This window comes from Periophthalmus magnuspinnatus, chromosome 19 (genome assembly GCF_009829125.3).
Source record: "Periophthalmus magnuspinnatus isolate fPerMag1 chromosome 19, fPerMag1.2.pri, whole genome shotgun sequence".
NCBI classification, from domain to species: domain Eukaryota; kingdom Metazoa; phylum Chordata; class Actinopteri; order Gobiiformes; family Gobiidae; genus Periophthalmus; species Periophthalmus magnuspinnatus.
In genome coordinates, this window is record NC_047144.1 from 16,005,209 (window position 1) to 16,020,490 (window position 15,282).

Consider the following 15,282-nt stretch of genomic DNA (forward strand, 5'->3'; position numbering starts at 1 on the left):
TCTTGGCTCATTCTACCATGTTATAACATTATTCCCTCATCAAAAACATTCCAGAAGTGTCTTTAAATGTGATCTGTGCATGTTTGAGTAATCTAGCGATCTCTCTTGAGCCTTATTCGAACCTTCCTTACGGTTAGCTGTAAGATTCTGTCCAAAGCTCTGCCCACAAGCCTTCGTCACCCACGTTCCCACATGACAATTCTCCGTAAACATACATAAACATGACACAAAACAGTACACTACAGCTTGTGCAGTGATTTTCATTAGCGCTCTGAAGGGGGAGTGACTTAGCGCGGAGAATAAGGGGAGGGGGAAAGTTTTCCAATGTAGAATTTTCATGTATTTTTACTTGTCAGCAATATTACCCTTCAGAAATGTTATATCCTGCTCTTTAAATACAAAAACACTGGACATGATGGTCGAGCTGCTCATTTGGGTTGCCAGTTTCAGCGCTGAAATCCAGCTGGTTTAAATCTAAAAGGGCTCTCTGATCTGATTTGCTAATGGTCAAAATGTCTTCTCAACATTTTGACCATTAGCAGTAGTTCAGAGGAGTGGGCGGGGATAGTGGGTAGGTGAAAACATACATTTTTTGAGCATTTAAGCCTCAAATACATAAAAATATATCTATGAATAAGCTTATATGAGTAGTACTATTTTTATAATGCATATAAAATCTAATATTGTTATACCACTGTCCTATTTAAAATGAACTGAACGCTCCAGCTGTTTGACTTGGGAAACTCTATATGTAACTATTCTATGTTAATCTATAGTATCTGGGATGTGCACACGGATCCTTCCAGGAAACACAGGGATTAAACTGTCAGGTCAACTTTGGGTCAAATTTTGTTGATTTGAAGAACGACCAAAGAGCTTAGGGACAATATAAAGCTGCTAATATCTATACCGTTAATATTGGGGAATTTATTTCATTTTTTTTTTTTTACATCAATGGAGTGCTACACATATCAGCTCTCGCAAAAAAAAAAAGGAAAAAAAAAACAACTCTGATTAATGACGATTATTTGAATCTGATTGGCCGAAACATCACTAACATAGACTGTTTATATAAATGGACATAGCAAACCTGCTAGCCGCGGCGGTCCAAATAGAAAGTGAGCATGGGCGCGCTTCCGGCTCCATCGACTCTATTGAAAAACTGTGGCCCCTCTCCCTGTAACTGCTGCTGTCAGACTCGTCGTTTTGGTCTTAAAATGTTCGAATTAACTCACTCTACATGATCCTGGTGTTTTCATTTACCTATTTTGCCCATAAATCACGATATGAACATTAATGACGGACAAATCAGACACCTTCTTTCCCTGCTAGCGTTAGTAACAGGTCTGACTGACAGCGTTGCTAAGTACCAGCCCCCTGCTAAACCAGAATTCGCTCCGGATTGGTTCTTTGGTTGCTATGATACTCCTGGTCACAATTCTAACATGCAGCTTACACAAATACAAAAGCAGGATACAAAACAATACACTACAACTTCACAAACCCGATGCAACGTGCAGGGGTTTCATTAGTGCTCTGAAGGGAGTGACTTAGCACAGAGAGCAAATTCACAAAGCTCTTCCCTTCTGTCCAATTTTAACAAACAAAATAGTCAGGATTTTCACTAATACAGGCTGAAGTACGTCTGTCAGCGCCGCCATGTTTATTTTGGTTCGTTTGGACGCTTGACCTTTGACTTCACCCAAAACTTTATGCTGCTGGACTAACACAAGATGGATTCTCGTGAGCTTGTGAAAGCATAAATATCTCAAGGTTATACACAACTATGTCTTTGAGAGGAATGTTCCACAGTATGGCATTACAATTCTATCAATCACACATTCTAACTTGCATTTATTAATTTACAGCTGTTTTAAAAAAATTTGGAAAAAATAACCTAAAAGCATACGTTCTTACAGCAAACAAGCTCACCACTCCAGAGATCTGACCTGCAACTAGGCTTGGTGTTGTCACATTGACATTGACAAGTTTATAGCAATGACATATCGTGGAATATTCCAGGTAAAGCCTTGATAACTCCATGGAAACATGCAGTTGGCAGAACTTTCCATCAGAATAATTACAGTATTAGAGCGCACATTTGGAGAGAGATGGATTGGCGCCATTTCCCACACAAAAGATGATGATTGTACAGTAAAATAATCAAAATTCAAAACTCAAACTGGCCCAAAATATCACACTTGTATCATTTCTGCGTTTTGGTTCTTACCTTCAGTGGACGATCCGGACAAGTCGATGACCACGTAGACCTTTCCTTCAGGTTCCAGGTCGATCTGAGGAGCAGAGGAGAGCAGATTAAACACACGAATCATTAGGGACAGGTGATATATCGGTATCGGCCAATATCGAAAAACAAAAAAACAAAAAACCAACACCCAAAAACATTGACATTTTTCTTGTTGCTGCTCTAGTCTCTGTGTCCAATGTGTCATTCCTGGTTTGTCCTCGGACTAATGAGGAAACATGAAAACAGAAGAGGGATCAGGCTAAAACGTGTAAGAAAGTATTTTACATCCCAGAAAAAATATATTTTAGTGACCTTTATTTCAAATTACAGAGGGTGTTATTCTTCTATGGGGTATTAAATGCTAACACATCAAATGTTCATCATATTTCAGTTTCAGTTTTAGCAAATGGTTTGATTGACAGCGTTGCTAAGTGCTTGCACCCTGCCAAACCTCCAGATCGCTCCTGATTGGCTCTTTGGTTGCTATGATACTCGTGGTTGGAATTCCAAATATGAAACTCGGCTCCAAATTCGCCACTATAACCGCTAACCTCGATAAGCTTCATTTGACTGGAGCTGAATACTGTGGATAACGTCACACTCACTTACTCCACTTCTTTATACTGACTATGATGCTAACACTTTAAATGTTTATCATGTTTCAGTTTCACTTCCCCCTCCTTTTGCTCACCATGCTAAGTCACTTCCCCTTCAGACTGCTTTCACTGCACAGTCACTGTGCTGATGAAACTACTGCACATCGCATCAGGCTGGTTAAGCTGTACTGTATGCGGCGGTTGCGTATTTATGGATAATTGCATAATACGCCTTCTTTAATATACGTTTCTGGGCCTTGCTATGGATTTTAAAAGCAAAATATCTGTATCTGTAAATAGAGGTTATCGGCTATAGTAGCAACCCAAACATCAGATATCGATATTAGCTCGAAAACCCACATCGGCCCATCTCTGCTGTTTCCAGAGCGTTTGAACTGAGCGCGTGCGGTGGCCTTCTTTGGCAAAAACAAAGACCCTGTGCAACCGGTGTTTATCTCATCTCCAGAGCCGCTCTCATTAACAGGCACTTAAACAGACTATTATTAAGCACTAAAGCACGATCGTAATGCAGACCATCCTCCGTTAAAACAGCAGGGAGAGCAAGGGTCTATGAGCGGGACTAAACCAGGACTAAACCAGAACTAAACCAGGATTATTAAGTACTAAAGCATGACCGTAACGGAGACCATCCTCTGTTAAAACTGCAGCGGGAGCAAAGGCAGGTTAAGATGGAGCTGAAGTGGGTCTATGAGCAGGACTAAACCAGGATAAAACCAGGACAAAACCAGGACAAACCCAGGACTAGAGCAGGATTAAACATGGACTAAACCAGTATTATGCAAGAACTAGACCAGGACTAAACAAGGACTAAACCAGGACTAGAGCAGGATTAAGCAAGGGCTAGACCAGTACTAAACCAGGACTAAACCAGGACTAGACCAGGATTAAACATGAACTAAACCAGTATTATGCAAGAACTAGACCAGGACTAAACCAGGACTAAACCAGGACTAGAGCAGGATTAAGCAAGGACTAGACCAGGACTAAACCAGGACTAAACCAGGACTAAACCAGGACTAGACCAGGATTAGACCAGGATTAAACATGGACTAAACCAGTATTATGCAAGAACTAGACCAGGACTAAGCAAGGACTAAACCAGACCAAAAGGGCTAAAACAGGTCTAAAACTGCCTACATCTGGCCTAACAAAGTCACAATCAGGACTTAATCTGGACTAAATATCATATCTAAACAAGGACTAAAACAAGACAGAATGTGGACTAAACCAGGACTAAATCAGGACTGAAACAAGACTAAAGCACAACTAAACTAAACCAGGTCTAAATGAACCCAGGACTAAACTGTGACTAAACCAATCTGACACCAGGACTAAAACAAGACTAAAACAGGATCAAAACCAGGATTAAACAAAACCTAAAACAGGATTAAACTAGCACAGAACTAAATCAGGACTAAATCAGGTCTAAACCAAGTCAAAATCAGGACTAAAACAGGACTAAACTAAGCCTAGAGTGTTAGTGTTAAGATAACCTTGAATAGACTTATTTAGCCACATTATTAACACAGAAAGGAGAAACCAAACAGTGATAAGACTGATACAGACTCTAGCACATGTACATTTAAATGGTTGTGTTGTGTACGTTTATACCAAAGTCTTGCCCCTCATTGTTATTTCTAAACGAGAAGTTCAGTTGCTTAAGTTTCAAATTGTTGTGGGCTGAAGTGTGAAATCCAAACAGCTCATTTTAGTCCAGTGAAGAGGCTACATTTATTTTAGCAGAACTTTTAAATGTTATGCCAAACTTAAACACTTTAAATGTTTCTACGCAGATGGCTGGGACTACCAAGAAGCATTTGCATAAGAGAGTTCAAAGTTCCGAAGGTTACCAGGGCAGGAGTGGAGGTGAAAATTGTAAGAAAATGGTGGGTAGAGGACACAGGGGAAGGAGCTGAAGTCAGTTTAACCACAAAATGATCACGGGAGCTGTAGCCTCGGGTTTCTGGAGGTTCCTAAATTTCATAAGGCTCAAGGAAAGGAAAGACATCATTTGATCCAGGATGAGGTAGAGAAGAGAACAGTTAAAGCAGAAGCAGCAGTGAAGCAACAGGGAGCAGAGACCAAGCGACGAATCACCTGGAATGACCTCTGGAAAACACATCCTCAAAACATCAAATTCCTCAAAGGTGCTGTGTATGATGTGCTTCCCAGTCATTCCAACCTGAATCCGGACTGAACCAGGCCTAAATCAGATGGAAACAAGTCCAAATCTGGCCAAAATCAGTACTAAATCGCTACAAAACTAGACATCCAAAGTCAGTCACTTTGTAAAAGAAGTACAGGCTTAAGTTTTGAATGTTGTTGTTGTTGCTGCTGTTGTTGATGGCAGAAGTGTGAAATCCAAACAGTTCAGTTTTTAGATCCCGTGAAATCAGGCTGTCACAGTTAAAGAAATTCCATTCCAACTTTTGTTCCATCAGCTCCACAGTGTGTTTGATGTGTGTTGTGTGTATGGTGTGTGTGATGTGTATGGTGTGTAACAATAACGATAATACTGAACTAATACTGAACTAATTTAAGCCACAAAAACTATTCTAAATCTACAATATTGTTAAAAAATCATGAGCTGCAGTAAATAAACAGCAGAATGAAACACCTCTTGATACATATGCCCATCATCTCTGCAGCTTAGAGACGCGTAAACATGAATTGGTTCATAGTTAAATAGTAAAATTATTCCTGGCATGTGCTTGGAGCCTCAGTAAAATGCAAAATGCGGTTACCACGGTAACTCAGGCCCCTGTATTGTTATATTGCAGTTAATGTGACGGCTCTACAGTGACGAGACCGCAGTTATTTTAGCAGAAATTTTAAATGTTCAACAAATGGCTATGGTTTATGTGTTGTCATTATTTATTTTTCTGGATTAGTCCTGGTTTAGTACTGGTTTAGTCCTGGTTTAGCCCTGGTATAGTCCTAGATAAGTTCTGGTTTAACCCTAGTTTAGTCCTTATTAGTTCTGGTTTAGCCCTGGTTTAGACCTGCTTAAGTCCTGGTTTAGACCGAGTTTGGTCCTGATTTCTTTAACAACACATTGTGAAACTGTTTTGTTCCTATAAACTTGGCATAGTGTAATTACAAAATGATAACTACATTTATCACAATCACTGCAATGGAACAAAGAGAGTGAGAAAGAAGAGACAGGTAGAGGGTAAGGTGTGAGAAAGTGAGTGAAAGAGCGAGAGAGAAAAAAGTGAGAGAGAAGAGAGAGCCAATGTGAAAAGAGAGAGCGTGTGTGACTGAGAGAGAGAAAGAGACAGGAGGTGTGAGAGAGAGGGAGACAGAGAGAGAGAAAGAGAGTGGGAAAAGAGAGAAAGAGAGAGGAAGAGAGAAAAAGAGAGTGAAAGAGAGAGAAAGAAAGAGTGAGATACGAAGTGTGGGGAGAGAGAGAGAAAGGGAGAGACGGCCTTAAATCCTGGTTAAGCCCTGGGACAGATCCGCTTATGCAACCACACACATGCACACAAACATAGACACACACACTCACACACATACGCACACACACACACTCACTCACATACACACACAAACACACACACATCCATGCATTGAGCGGACAGGGCAAACAGGAGCCCTCTGGCCACAGCACAGACAGGTCAAAGTCAGGGGCATCTGCTCACGACGTCCTACTGGAAACTTTCTGTAACTGCCATTTTGAGGACTTTTGACCATTCTGTTGAGTTTAATATCAATAGAAGCAAAAATAATACATATATATTTTTTATAGCTGAGATCACAATTTTAATTTTATATTGATTCATGCAGTTTGCCTCTTTTTATGTGGAGTAACTAAAGCCATCTGAGACTTCACTGTGATTGGTTGAACCCAGCTGTCACTCACTTAGAGCATGAACGAGATTGACCAATAGGAAGAGTGGGTGGGTTAAAGTGACTATATTTGAGAAAAGAGTTATTTTTAACAGAAAAAACACAAGTTATTTAAAGTTATAAGCAAATAAAAGACTCAAGTTTTTAAGCAGATTTTAAAATGTTGTTTTTGGCTAAATTTATTTTTAGATTTATTGAAATTTTTTTATTCTCTCTGTCCATTTTGGTCAACTAATATGAACTTACCAAATATCTTATCAGTATCAGTATACGGTAGCCCTGTAGGGACATTTCTGAAAAGCAAATATGGGCCTCAGTGTAACCGTTGGACATGCAAACACAGGATTTACATAGTGAGATAGTTTATAGAGGATCTCCAAAACAGCACATTTAAATACAGTAATAATATATAAGTAAAGTTTTCAATATGTAAATCCTTAATGCAAACAGAACATGTGGCTGGGAGTGGTGTTTTGCACTTGAGTCACAGGAAATACTGCCTACATCAGCTTTACAATAACAGAACAGTAGCACGCTAGCTAGCTCACTGTGTCTCAAAGGTAAAAGTCACAGTTCTGGCTTAGACCTGGTTTAGTTCTTCTTTATTTCTTTATACAGTCTGTGGTTCTGATACGGCTCAAGATCATTCAGGATATTCAGGAAATTCATTTCTGTCACTTTTTTAGTATCGATACCTGCTCAAATGAGTCTCTAGTTTCGATCCTAGTTTTAGTATGTTGGTTTCGTCCTGGTTTCATTGCTGATTCAGTTCTGGTTCAGTTCAAATAGTCGATGATTTAGTTTTGGGTTTGAATAGGGCCCTTGTATCTGTACAGTTGTCCCTACATTCACCTAAACAGTGAGCACGAGACCAGACCAGGTGATGGGATTAATCCTGTTACTGCAATTAGGACAGAGCAGTTCACAAAGACACTGGGATTTTAGAGACGACGACTTTAGGCACACGGTAGTAAATAAGACTCGCAACGTCCAAAATTTGTCACGATTTTGAACTTTTGACCAGGTTATAATGTTACTGTACCTAATTTTTACTGCCTCAAAACGTGAAACAGTTTGTAGTTTTCATTTGAAATAGATGCAGTGGTTTAAAGCTGTTTTATGCTTTCTGAACATCCTAGTTATTCACAGAGGAAAATACCCTCTCTTTAATACCCCATAGACGTAAAATACCCTCTTTAATACCCCATAGAAGTAAAATACCCTCTTTAATACCCCATAGATATAAAATACCCTCTTCAATACCCCATAGATATAAAATACCCTCTTTAATACCCCATAGACGTAAAATACCCCCTGTATATATATATATATATATATATATATATATATATATATATATATATATATATATATATATATATATATATATATATATTTCAAATTCAAGACACATGTGTGTGTGCACAAAATAAATCGTGCATTAACATCACTGTGTTCAAAGAATAAACCAATACAATGTATGAACTCAAGACAAATTACATACATACCTTTTCACAAAGACATGACCTTTTTTTAACACTACCACACTGAAATGATTTTAATTTTTAACCTTATGGATTTCAATAATGAACTTATTGTATTTATGCTATTTACTTTTTTTTTTTTTACATTTTAACACACACCCATCACCTAATTTCCATCAGGCTACAATAATAATAAATATTTACTGCAAATCAGTGTGACTTCTGCTGTTGCCTTTGAGAGACCAGTTCAGAAATGCAGGGCTTCCCCTTGGCCACTCTCATGTCATTTTCACAGCAAAGTCTGTTCCTTTTCTTCGTTTTTATGTCGTTTTATGTTTTTATGCCGTTCAAATGGCTCATTTAAGTCGGGTGGGTACTTCGATAGACACATCAAAGGGTGCATTTGTTGAATTGGGCCAACGTCTGGAGACGCTCACAGTCCGCTAATCATATGAGTCGGGTGCGTGTCGTGACCTCCACCGAACCCCTGAGACTGACTCACCGAACCCCTAGGGTTCGATCGAACCCAGGTTAAGAACCACTGCCATAGACGTAAAATAGTTATTCACAGCGATGAGTTTACAAGTGGTTTTCACAACTGTCAGAGATCAGAGAGCAAAGTTTGGCCATTACTGTAAAGCTAACAGCAACCAGCATGCTAACCATGTACCTTCTGATTCTCTAACAATACACAGATCTATACAGGGGGAAGAAAAATATTTCCTCAAATAAATGAAATTAACACAGTGGAGGTTTTCCGACTTTTCTATAATCTGATAATATGATACTTCCAGATTCCAATTTTGTTATTCAAGTAAAAGTACAGATACGAAGGCAAAAAGTTACTCGAGTCAAGATGTTTCCATGAACACGGTAAAAATAACACCTCAAATCATATGAAAAGTACTTTTTTTTACTTTTCAGGCTTGTTCAAAAATAGTACAGATTAGAAGGTACAGATACTGCTCTCAAATATAGTGATATAAAAGTAAAAAGTATCCACTGTAAAACGTACTTAAGTAAAGTACAGATACCTAAAAATCCTACTTAAGTACAGCACTTCACTACATGTATATCTAAAAGGTAAATGCACAAATGTTGAACCTGATCGTTCCTATTAATAACTAGACCCTTGAACTTGCTTTATACTTCGTTTTATTTTAGCTCCATCTGTATAAAATATTATTGTCCTGTGAAACGCAGTGATGATATTTGCTTGTTTTGTTATTTCGTGTATTCTCGTGAAGCCTGTGGTTTTGTGAGTCAGTCAGTGGGTCAGATCATAAAGATACTTAATAGTTTTGTGTGTGGCATAGTGGTGCATTTTCTCACAGAAGCTGATGTTATATCTGGCGTCCATTTTGTGCCACTTTATATTTAAAATGTTGTCTTGTGTAGGATTATTACATTTTGTTTTATCTGGACCTTAATGGCTCCTCTGGCTCTGAATCTCTTTTGGGATTAATAAAGTCATATTTTATGTTTTAACTCCTGCACAGGTCACGATTTTTAAGACCAGCAAGAAATTCAACATTCCAAGTACAAATGCACCAATCAGATTCTGATATGTTAATACATTGTTTTTGGTGAATATAGCATTTTCTCAACAATAAAGATAAACCAGGTGATCTAAATATATTATGAGTTACAGTTAATACCCCATAGAAGTGCAATGCCCTCTCTTTAATACCCTAAAAAAGTAAAATCCCCCCTCTTTAATACCCCATACACATAAAATACCCCCTCTTAAATACCCCATAGAAGTAAAATACCCCCTCTTTAATACCCCATAGAAGTAAAATACCCCCGCTTTAATACCCCATAGAAGTAAAATACCCTCTCTTTAATACCCCATAGAAGTAAAATACCCCCTCTTTAATACCCCATAGAAGTAAAATACCCCCTCTTTAATACCCCATAGAAGTAAAATACCCCCTCTTTAATACCCCATAGAAGTAAAATACCCCCTCTTTAATACCCCATAGAAGTAAAATACCCCCTCTTTAATACCCCATAGAAGTAAAATACCCCCTCTTTAATACCCCATAGAAGTAAAATACCCCCTCTTTAATACCCCATAGAAGTAAAATACTCCCTCTTTAATACCCCATAGACATAAAATACCCCCTCTTTAATACCCCATGGAAGTAAAATACTCCCTCTTTAATATCCCAAACAAGCAAAATACCCTCTTTAATAACCCAAAGAAGAAAAATACTGCCTCTTCAATTCCCTGTAGACATAAAATACCTCCTCTTTAATTCCTCATAGAAGTAAAGTACTGCCTCTTTAATACCCCATAGATGTAAAGTACTCCCTCTTTAATACCCCATAGACGTAAAGTACTCCCTCTTTAATACCCCATAGACGTAAAGTACTCCCTCTTTAATACCCCATAGACGTAAAGTACTCCCTCTTTAATACCCCATAGACGTAAAGTACTCCCTCTTTAATACCCCATAGACGTAAAGTACTCCCTCTTTAATACCTCCATGTCACAGCGGACATGAGCCGTGGTCACATCTGTCCTTGTACTGACCATATGGAGCTAATACAAAAACCTGTGTCCAGCCCAGACTTCACGTTGTACCAATACTGTGGCCCTAACCCCGTCCCACTCGCTGTCCGGGAGTCCTGCTAACGCAAACCAAACACACCTCTCCACAGTGTTTAGGCTCAGTGACAAACGCCCACCTCCATCTGCCACGGGAACAAGCTGGCACCAGGAGAGGGAGAGAGAAGAGAGGGAGGGAGAGGAAGAGGACGTAGTGAGAGAGAGAGTGAGGAGAGAGGGAGAGAGAAGAGAGGGAGGGAAGAGAGGGAGGGAGGGAGAGGAAGAGGACGCAGTGAGAGAGAGAGTGAGGAGAGAGGGAGAGAGAAGAGAGGGAGGGAGGGAGAGGAAGAGGACGCAGTGAGAGAGAGTGAGGAGAGAGGGAGAGAGAAGAGAGGGAGGGAAGAGATGGAGAGGAAGAGGACGTAGTGAGAGAGAGTGAGGAGAGAGGGAGAGAGAAGAGAGGGAGGGAAGAGAGGGAGGGAGGGAAGAGAGGGAGAGGAAGAGGACGCAGTGAGAGAGAGTGAGGAGAGAGGGAGAGAGAAGAGAGGGAGGGAAGAGAGGGAGGGAGGGATGGAGGGAGAGGACGCAGTGAGAGAGAGTGAGGAGAGAGGGAGGGAGAAGAGAGGGAGGGAGGGAGAGGAAGAGGACGCAGTGAGAGGGAGTGAGGAGAGAGGGAGAGAGAAGAGAGGGAGGGAGGGAGAGGAAGAGGACACAGTGAGAGAGAGTGAGGAGAGAGGGAGAGAGAAGAGAGGGAGGGGGGGGGGGAGGGAGGAAGAGGATGCAGTGAGAGAGAGTGAGGAGAGAGCTAGAGAGAAGAGAGGGAGGGAGGGAGAGGAAGAGGACGCAGAGAGAGAGAGTGAGGAGAGAGGGAGAGAAAAGAGAGGGAGGGGACGCAGTGAGAGAGAGTGAAGAGAGAGGGAGAGAGAAGAGAGGGAGGGAGAGGAAGAGGACGTAGTGAGAGCGAGTGAGGAGAGAGGGAAAGAGAAGAGAGGGAGGGATGGAGAGGAAGCGGACGTAGTGAGAGAGAGTGGGGAGGGAGGGAGAGAGAAGAGAGGAAGGGATGGAGGGAGAGGAAGAGGACATAGTGAGAGAGGAGAGAGAGAAGAGAGGGAGGGATGGAGGGAGAGGAAGAGGATGTAGTGAGAGAGAGTGAAAGAGAGGGGGAGAGAAGAGAGGGAGGGGAGGGATGGAGGAAGCGGAAGAGGAGGTAGTGAGAGAGGGTGACAAAGAAGAGAAAGTGGGAGAGAGAAGAGAGGGGGAGGAGGGATGGAGGGAGGGAAGGAGAGCATGGGAAGAGAAAGGGAGAGAGAGAAGAGAGGGAGGGGAGAGAGGAGAGGGGGAGAAAGAAAGAGGGAGTGAGAAGAAGGAGAGAGTGAGAGTGAGTGAGTAAGAAAGTGGGAAAGGGAGAAGAGGAAGAGAGGGAATGGGTGGGATGGGGGGAGAAAAGAGAAGACAGAAAGAGAGAAAGGGGTTAGTAGATGGAGAGAGGGGCAAGATGGAGGAGATGAAGAGGGAGAAAAGAAAGGTAAGTAAAGCAATAACTGAGAGGTGAGAGAGGTAGACAGAGGAAGAGAGGATGTAAAAGAGAAAGAGTGAGAGAGAAGGAAAGAAGGGATTAACAGAGGGTAGGGCAGAGGGTGAGAGTGATGAAGGTAGAGACAGGGAGGTAGAGACAAGGAGAAAGAGAGAGAAAGCACTAAACCTGGTCTAAAACAGATGTCAACCAGGACTAAGGATGGAACAAAGTGACAAAGTGAAAGTAAAACCCAGAGCAAAGGAGCAATAAACTCGTACACCCTCTGTTCCACCTTGTGATGTCACCGTGTGGTAATACAGGAAGTGCTCCACTGTGTTTTTAAACTCCATACACCTTCACTAGAATCAATTGGATCATTTCAGCTACGGAATTGCCAAACTCTCCTGAATAAAGCTAAAATGTTGCTGTTAACTTGAAAACTACCACTGCATGACATCATAAGGTGGAGCAGAGCATTTTGAGCTTTGGAGATGTGACAGACTGATAATAAAACAGAAATTTGCTGTGTAATCTCCCAAATGATGCTTCCCCTCATTCACTGTTTGATACTTGAATTTCAGCCAAATCTATAAATACATTTGTGCGCATGATGACGGACCAGCTCTAAACCAGGTCTAAACCAGGTCTAAAGCAGGTCTAAAGCAGGTCTAAAGCAGGTCTAAAGCAGGTCTAAACCAGGTCTAAACAGGTCTAAAGCAGGTCTAAAGCAGGTCTAAAGCAGGTCTAAACCAGGTCTAAAGCAGGTCTAAACCAGGTCTAAAGCAGGTCTAAAGCAGGTCTAAAGCAGGTCTAAAGCAGGTCTAAAGCAGGTCTAAAGCAGGTCTAAAGCAGGTCTAAACCAGGTCTAAAGCAGGTCTTTGACAGACAGCAGTGTGTAGTGTGTCCGTCTGTTTGCACCCATTGAAACTCAAGCTCCATGCAGCGGACAGAGGGGTAAGAGAGAAAAGAAAAGAGAAGAGAGAGGGAGGGAGAGAGGGAGAACAGAGAGAGAGGGAGTTATGAGAAAAAGAGAGAGCCACAATGAGAGAAAGAGATAGAGGGAGACAAAGGAGAGGAGGAGAGAGAGGTAAAAAGAGGTAGACAGAGAAACAGGGAAAAGGGAGGGAGTAAAGAGAGAGAGAGGTAAGGAGAGAGGGATGTTAGGCCGTGCTGAGTGAGTGGGCGTGAGAGTCATTCATCTTTAATGGAACATCACAGACTAATAATGTAAGACGAGAGGAGCAGGAGAATGAGCTCTGATTTCTGAGGCACAAACCAAACAGCCACAGCTCCAGTGACACAGGCCCAGACCACACTTTCCATCTCGGCTTTAACACGGCGACGGCCTGCAAAAAACGACCTCTCGAGGGTTCAAAGGTCATCCAACCAAGTTTGAGTCATCTAGTGATCTCTCCCCAGGCCCTATTCAGACCCTTCTTAAAGTTTGCAGTAAGATTCTGTCCTGTGCTCCTCATCCTCTCTCTCTGTCTACTTCCTCTTTTTTCTCCTCTTCTTTCCTCTCTCTGCCTCACACTCATCCTATCGCTCTCTTTCTCCCTTCCCCTTTCTTCCCTCTCTCTCTTTTTCTCTCTCTCCCCTCTCCTTCTGTTTTCTATGTGACATTCATACAATAGTACACAAAGGGCCATGCTTGTCCCTGATTGGCTGACCCACCTGTCAATCACACCCGTTTGAAACGAGGAGATTCAGTAAAGTAAAGAGAGGGAAAGCAAGAAAGAAAGAAAGAGAGAAAAAGAGATAGAGGGAAGAGAGGGAGGGGTATGTGAGAGGAAAGGGAGGAAGAAGAGAGAAGGGAGGAAGGGAGAGAGAAGGAAACAGAGAAGGAGAACAGAGAGAGGGACTAAAGAGAGGGAGAGAGAAAGAAAGGGCAAAAAAGAGAGAGTGTGAGGGAAAAGAGGGAGAAGAGAGGGAGGGAGAGAGGGAAACAGAGTAAAGAGAGGTAGAGCACAAGAAAGAGAGAAAGAGAGAGATGGAGGAGAGGGAGAGATGTAGAAAGAGGAGAGAGAAGCAGAGAGAGGTGAGTGCAGAGGAGGGAGAGGGATGGGGATGTGAGGGAAAAGAGAGGGAGGGGGAGAGAGAGGGAAAAAGAAAGAGAAAACAGAGCGAGGGGGGAAGGAGAGGGAGTAAAGGGAGGAAGACAGCGAGAAAGAGAGAGGGAGGGAGATAGAGGGGGGAGAGGGAGAGAGCAAGAAAGGGAGAAAAGAGAGAGGGCGGGGGATGTGAGGGAAAGGAGAGGGAGAAGACAGGGAGGGAGAGAGGGAAACAGAGAAAGGAAGGACAGAGAGAGGGGAAAGGGAGAGAGGGAGTAAAGAGAGGGAGAGCACAAGAAAGAGAGAAAGAGAGAGACAGAGGGAGAGAGGCAGAAAGAGAAAGAGGAGAGAGAAGCAGAGAGAGGTGAGCGCAGAGGAACGAGGATGTGAGGGAAAACAGAGGGAGAAGAGAGAGAGGAGGAGAAAAAGAGAGAAAGAACAGAGTGAGGGGGGAAGAAAAGGAGTAAAGGGAGGAAGAGGGCAAGAGAGAGAGAGAGAGGGAGACAGAGGGGGGAAAGGAAGGGGGATGTGAGGGAAAAGAGGATGAGAAGAAAGAGGGGGAGAGCAAGAAAGAAAGAAAGAAAGAAAGAAAGAAAGAAAGAGGGAAAGACACCAAGGGCAGGGGAGGAAATTATTAATTCATTTTGATATTTATTTTTTGTCTTTTAATGACATTCTATATTGAAAAACTGGTTTATTGGGATTATTCAGCTAATGCTAATGCTAATATTATCGTTTATATTTCTCTGTAGCGATACATCGTGCTTCAAAACGCGTTACCATGACAGATTTACGTGAGCGTCATCAGATGGAAAGATTTTCAGCCATAAGATTAATATGACAAGTTTGTAGAGCTAATCCCAAACAGATAATGAAAGAATGTCCCATCTACTGCAGCAGCTACGGACAATGTTGTTGAGTATTAACATTAGCAGTAGCGTTGTCTTTAGGCCTATATAAAAT

General features: G+C 41.7%; 1 protein-coding gene across 1 annotated transcript in view; it reads right to left on the reverse strand.

Moving 5' to 3' along the window:
• Window positions 1-15,282, reverse strand: part of prkcea (protein kinase C, epsilon a) — a 62,217-nt gene that overhangs the window by 26,635 nt on the left and 20,300 nt on the right. Inside the window, exon 2 of the mRNA XM_033985370.2 lies at window positions 2,231-2,294. Within this exon, the coding sequence (XP_033841261.1) occupies window positions 2,231-2,294 (64 nt within the window). The remainder of the gene's footprint in view (window positions 1-2,230; window positions 2,295-15,282) is intronic.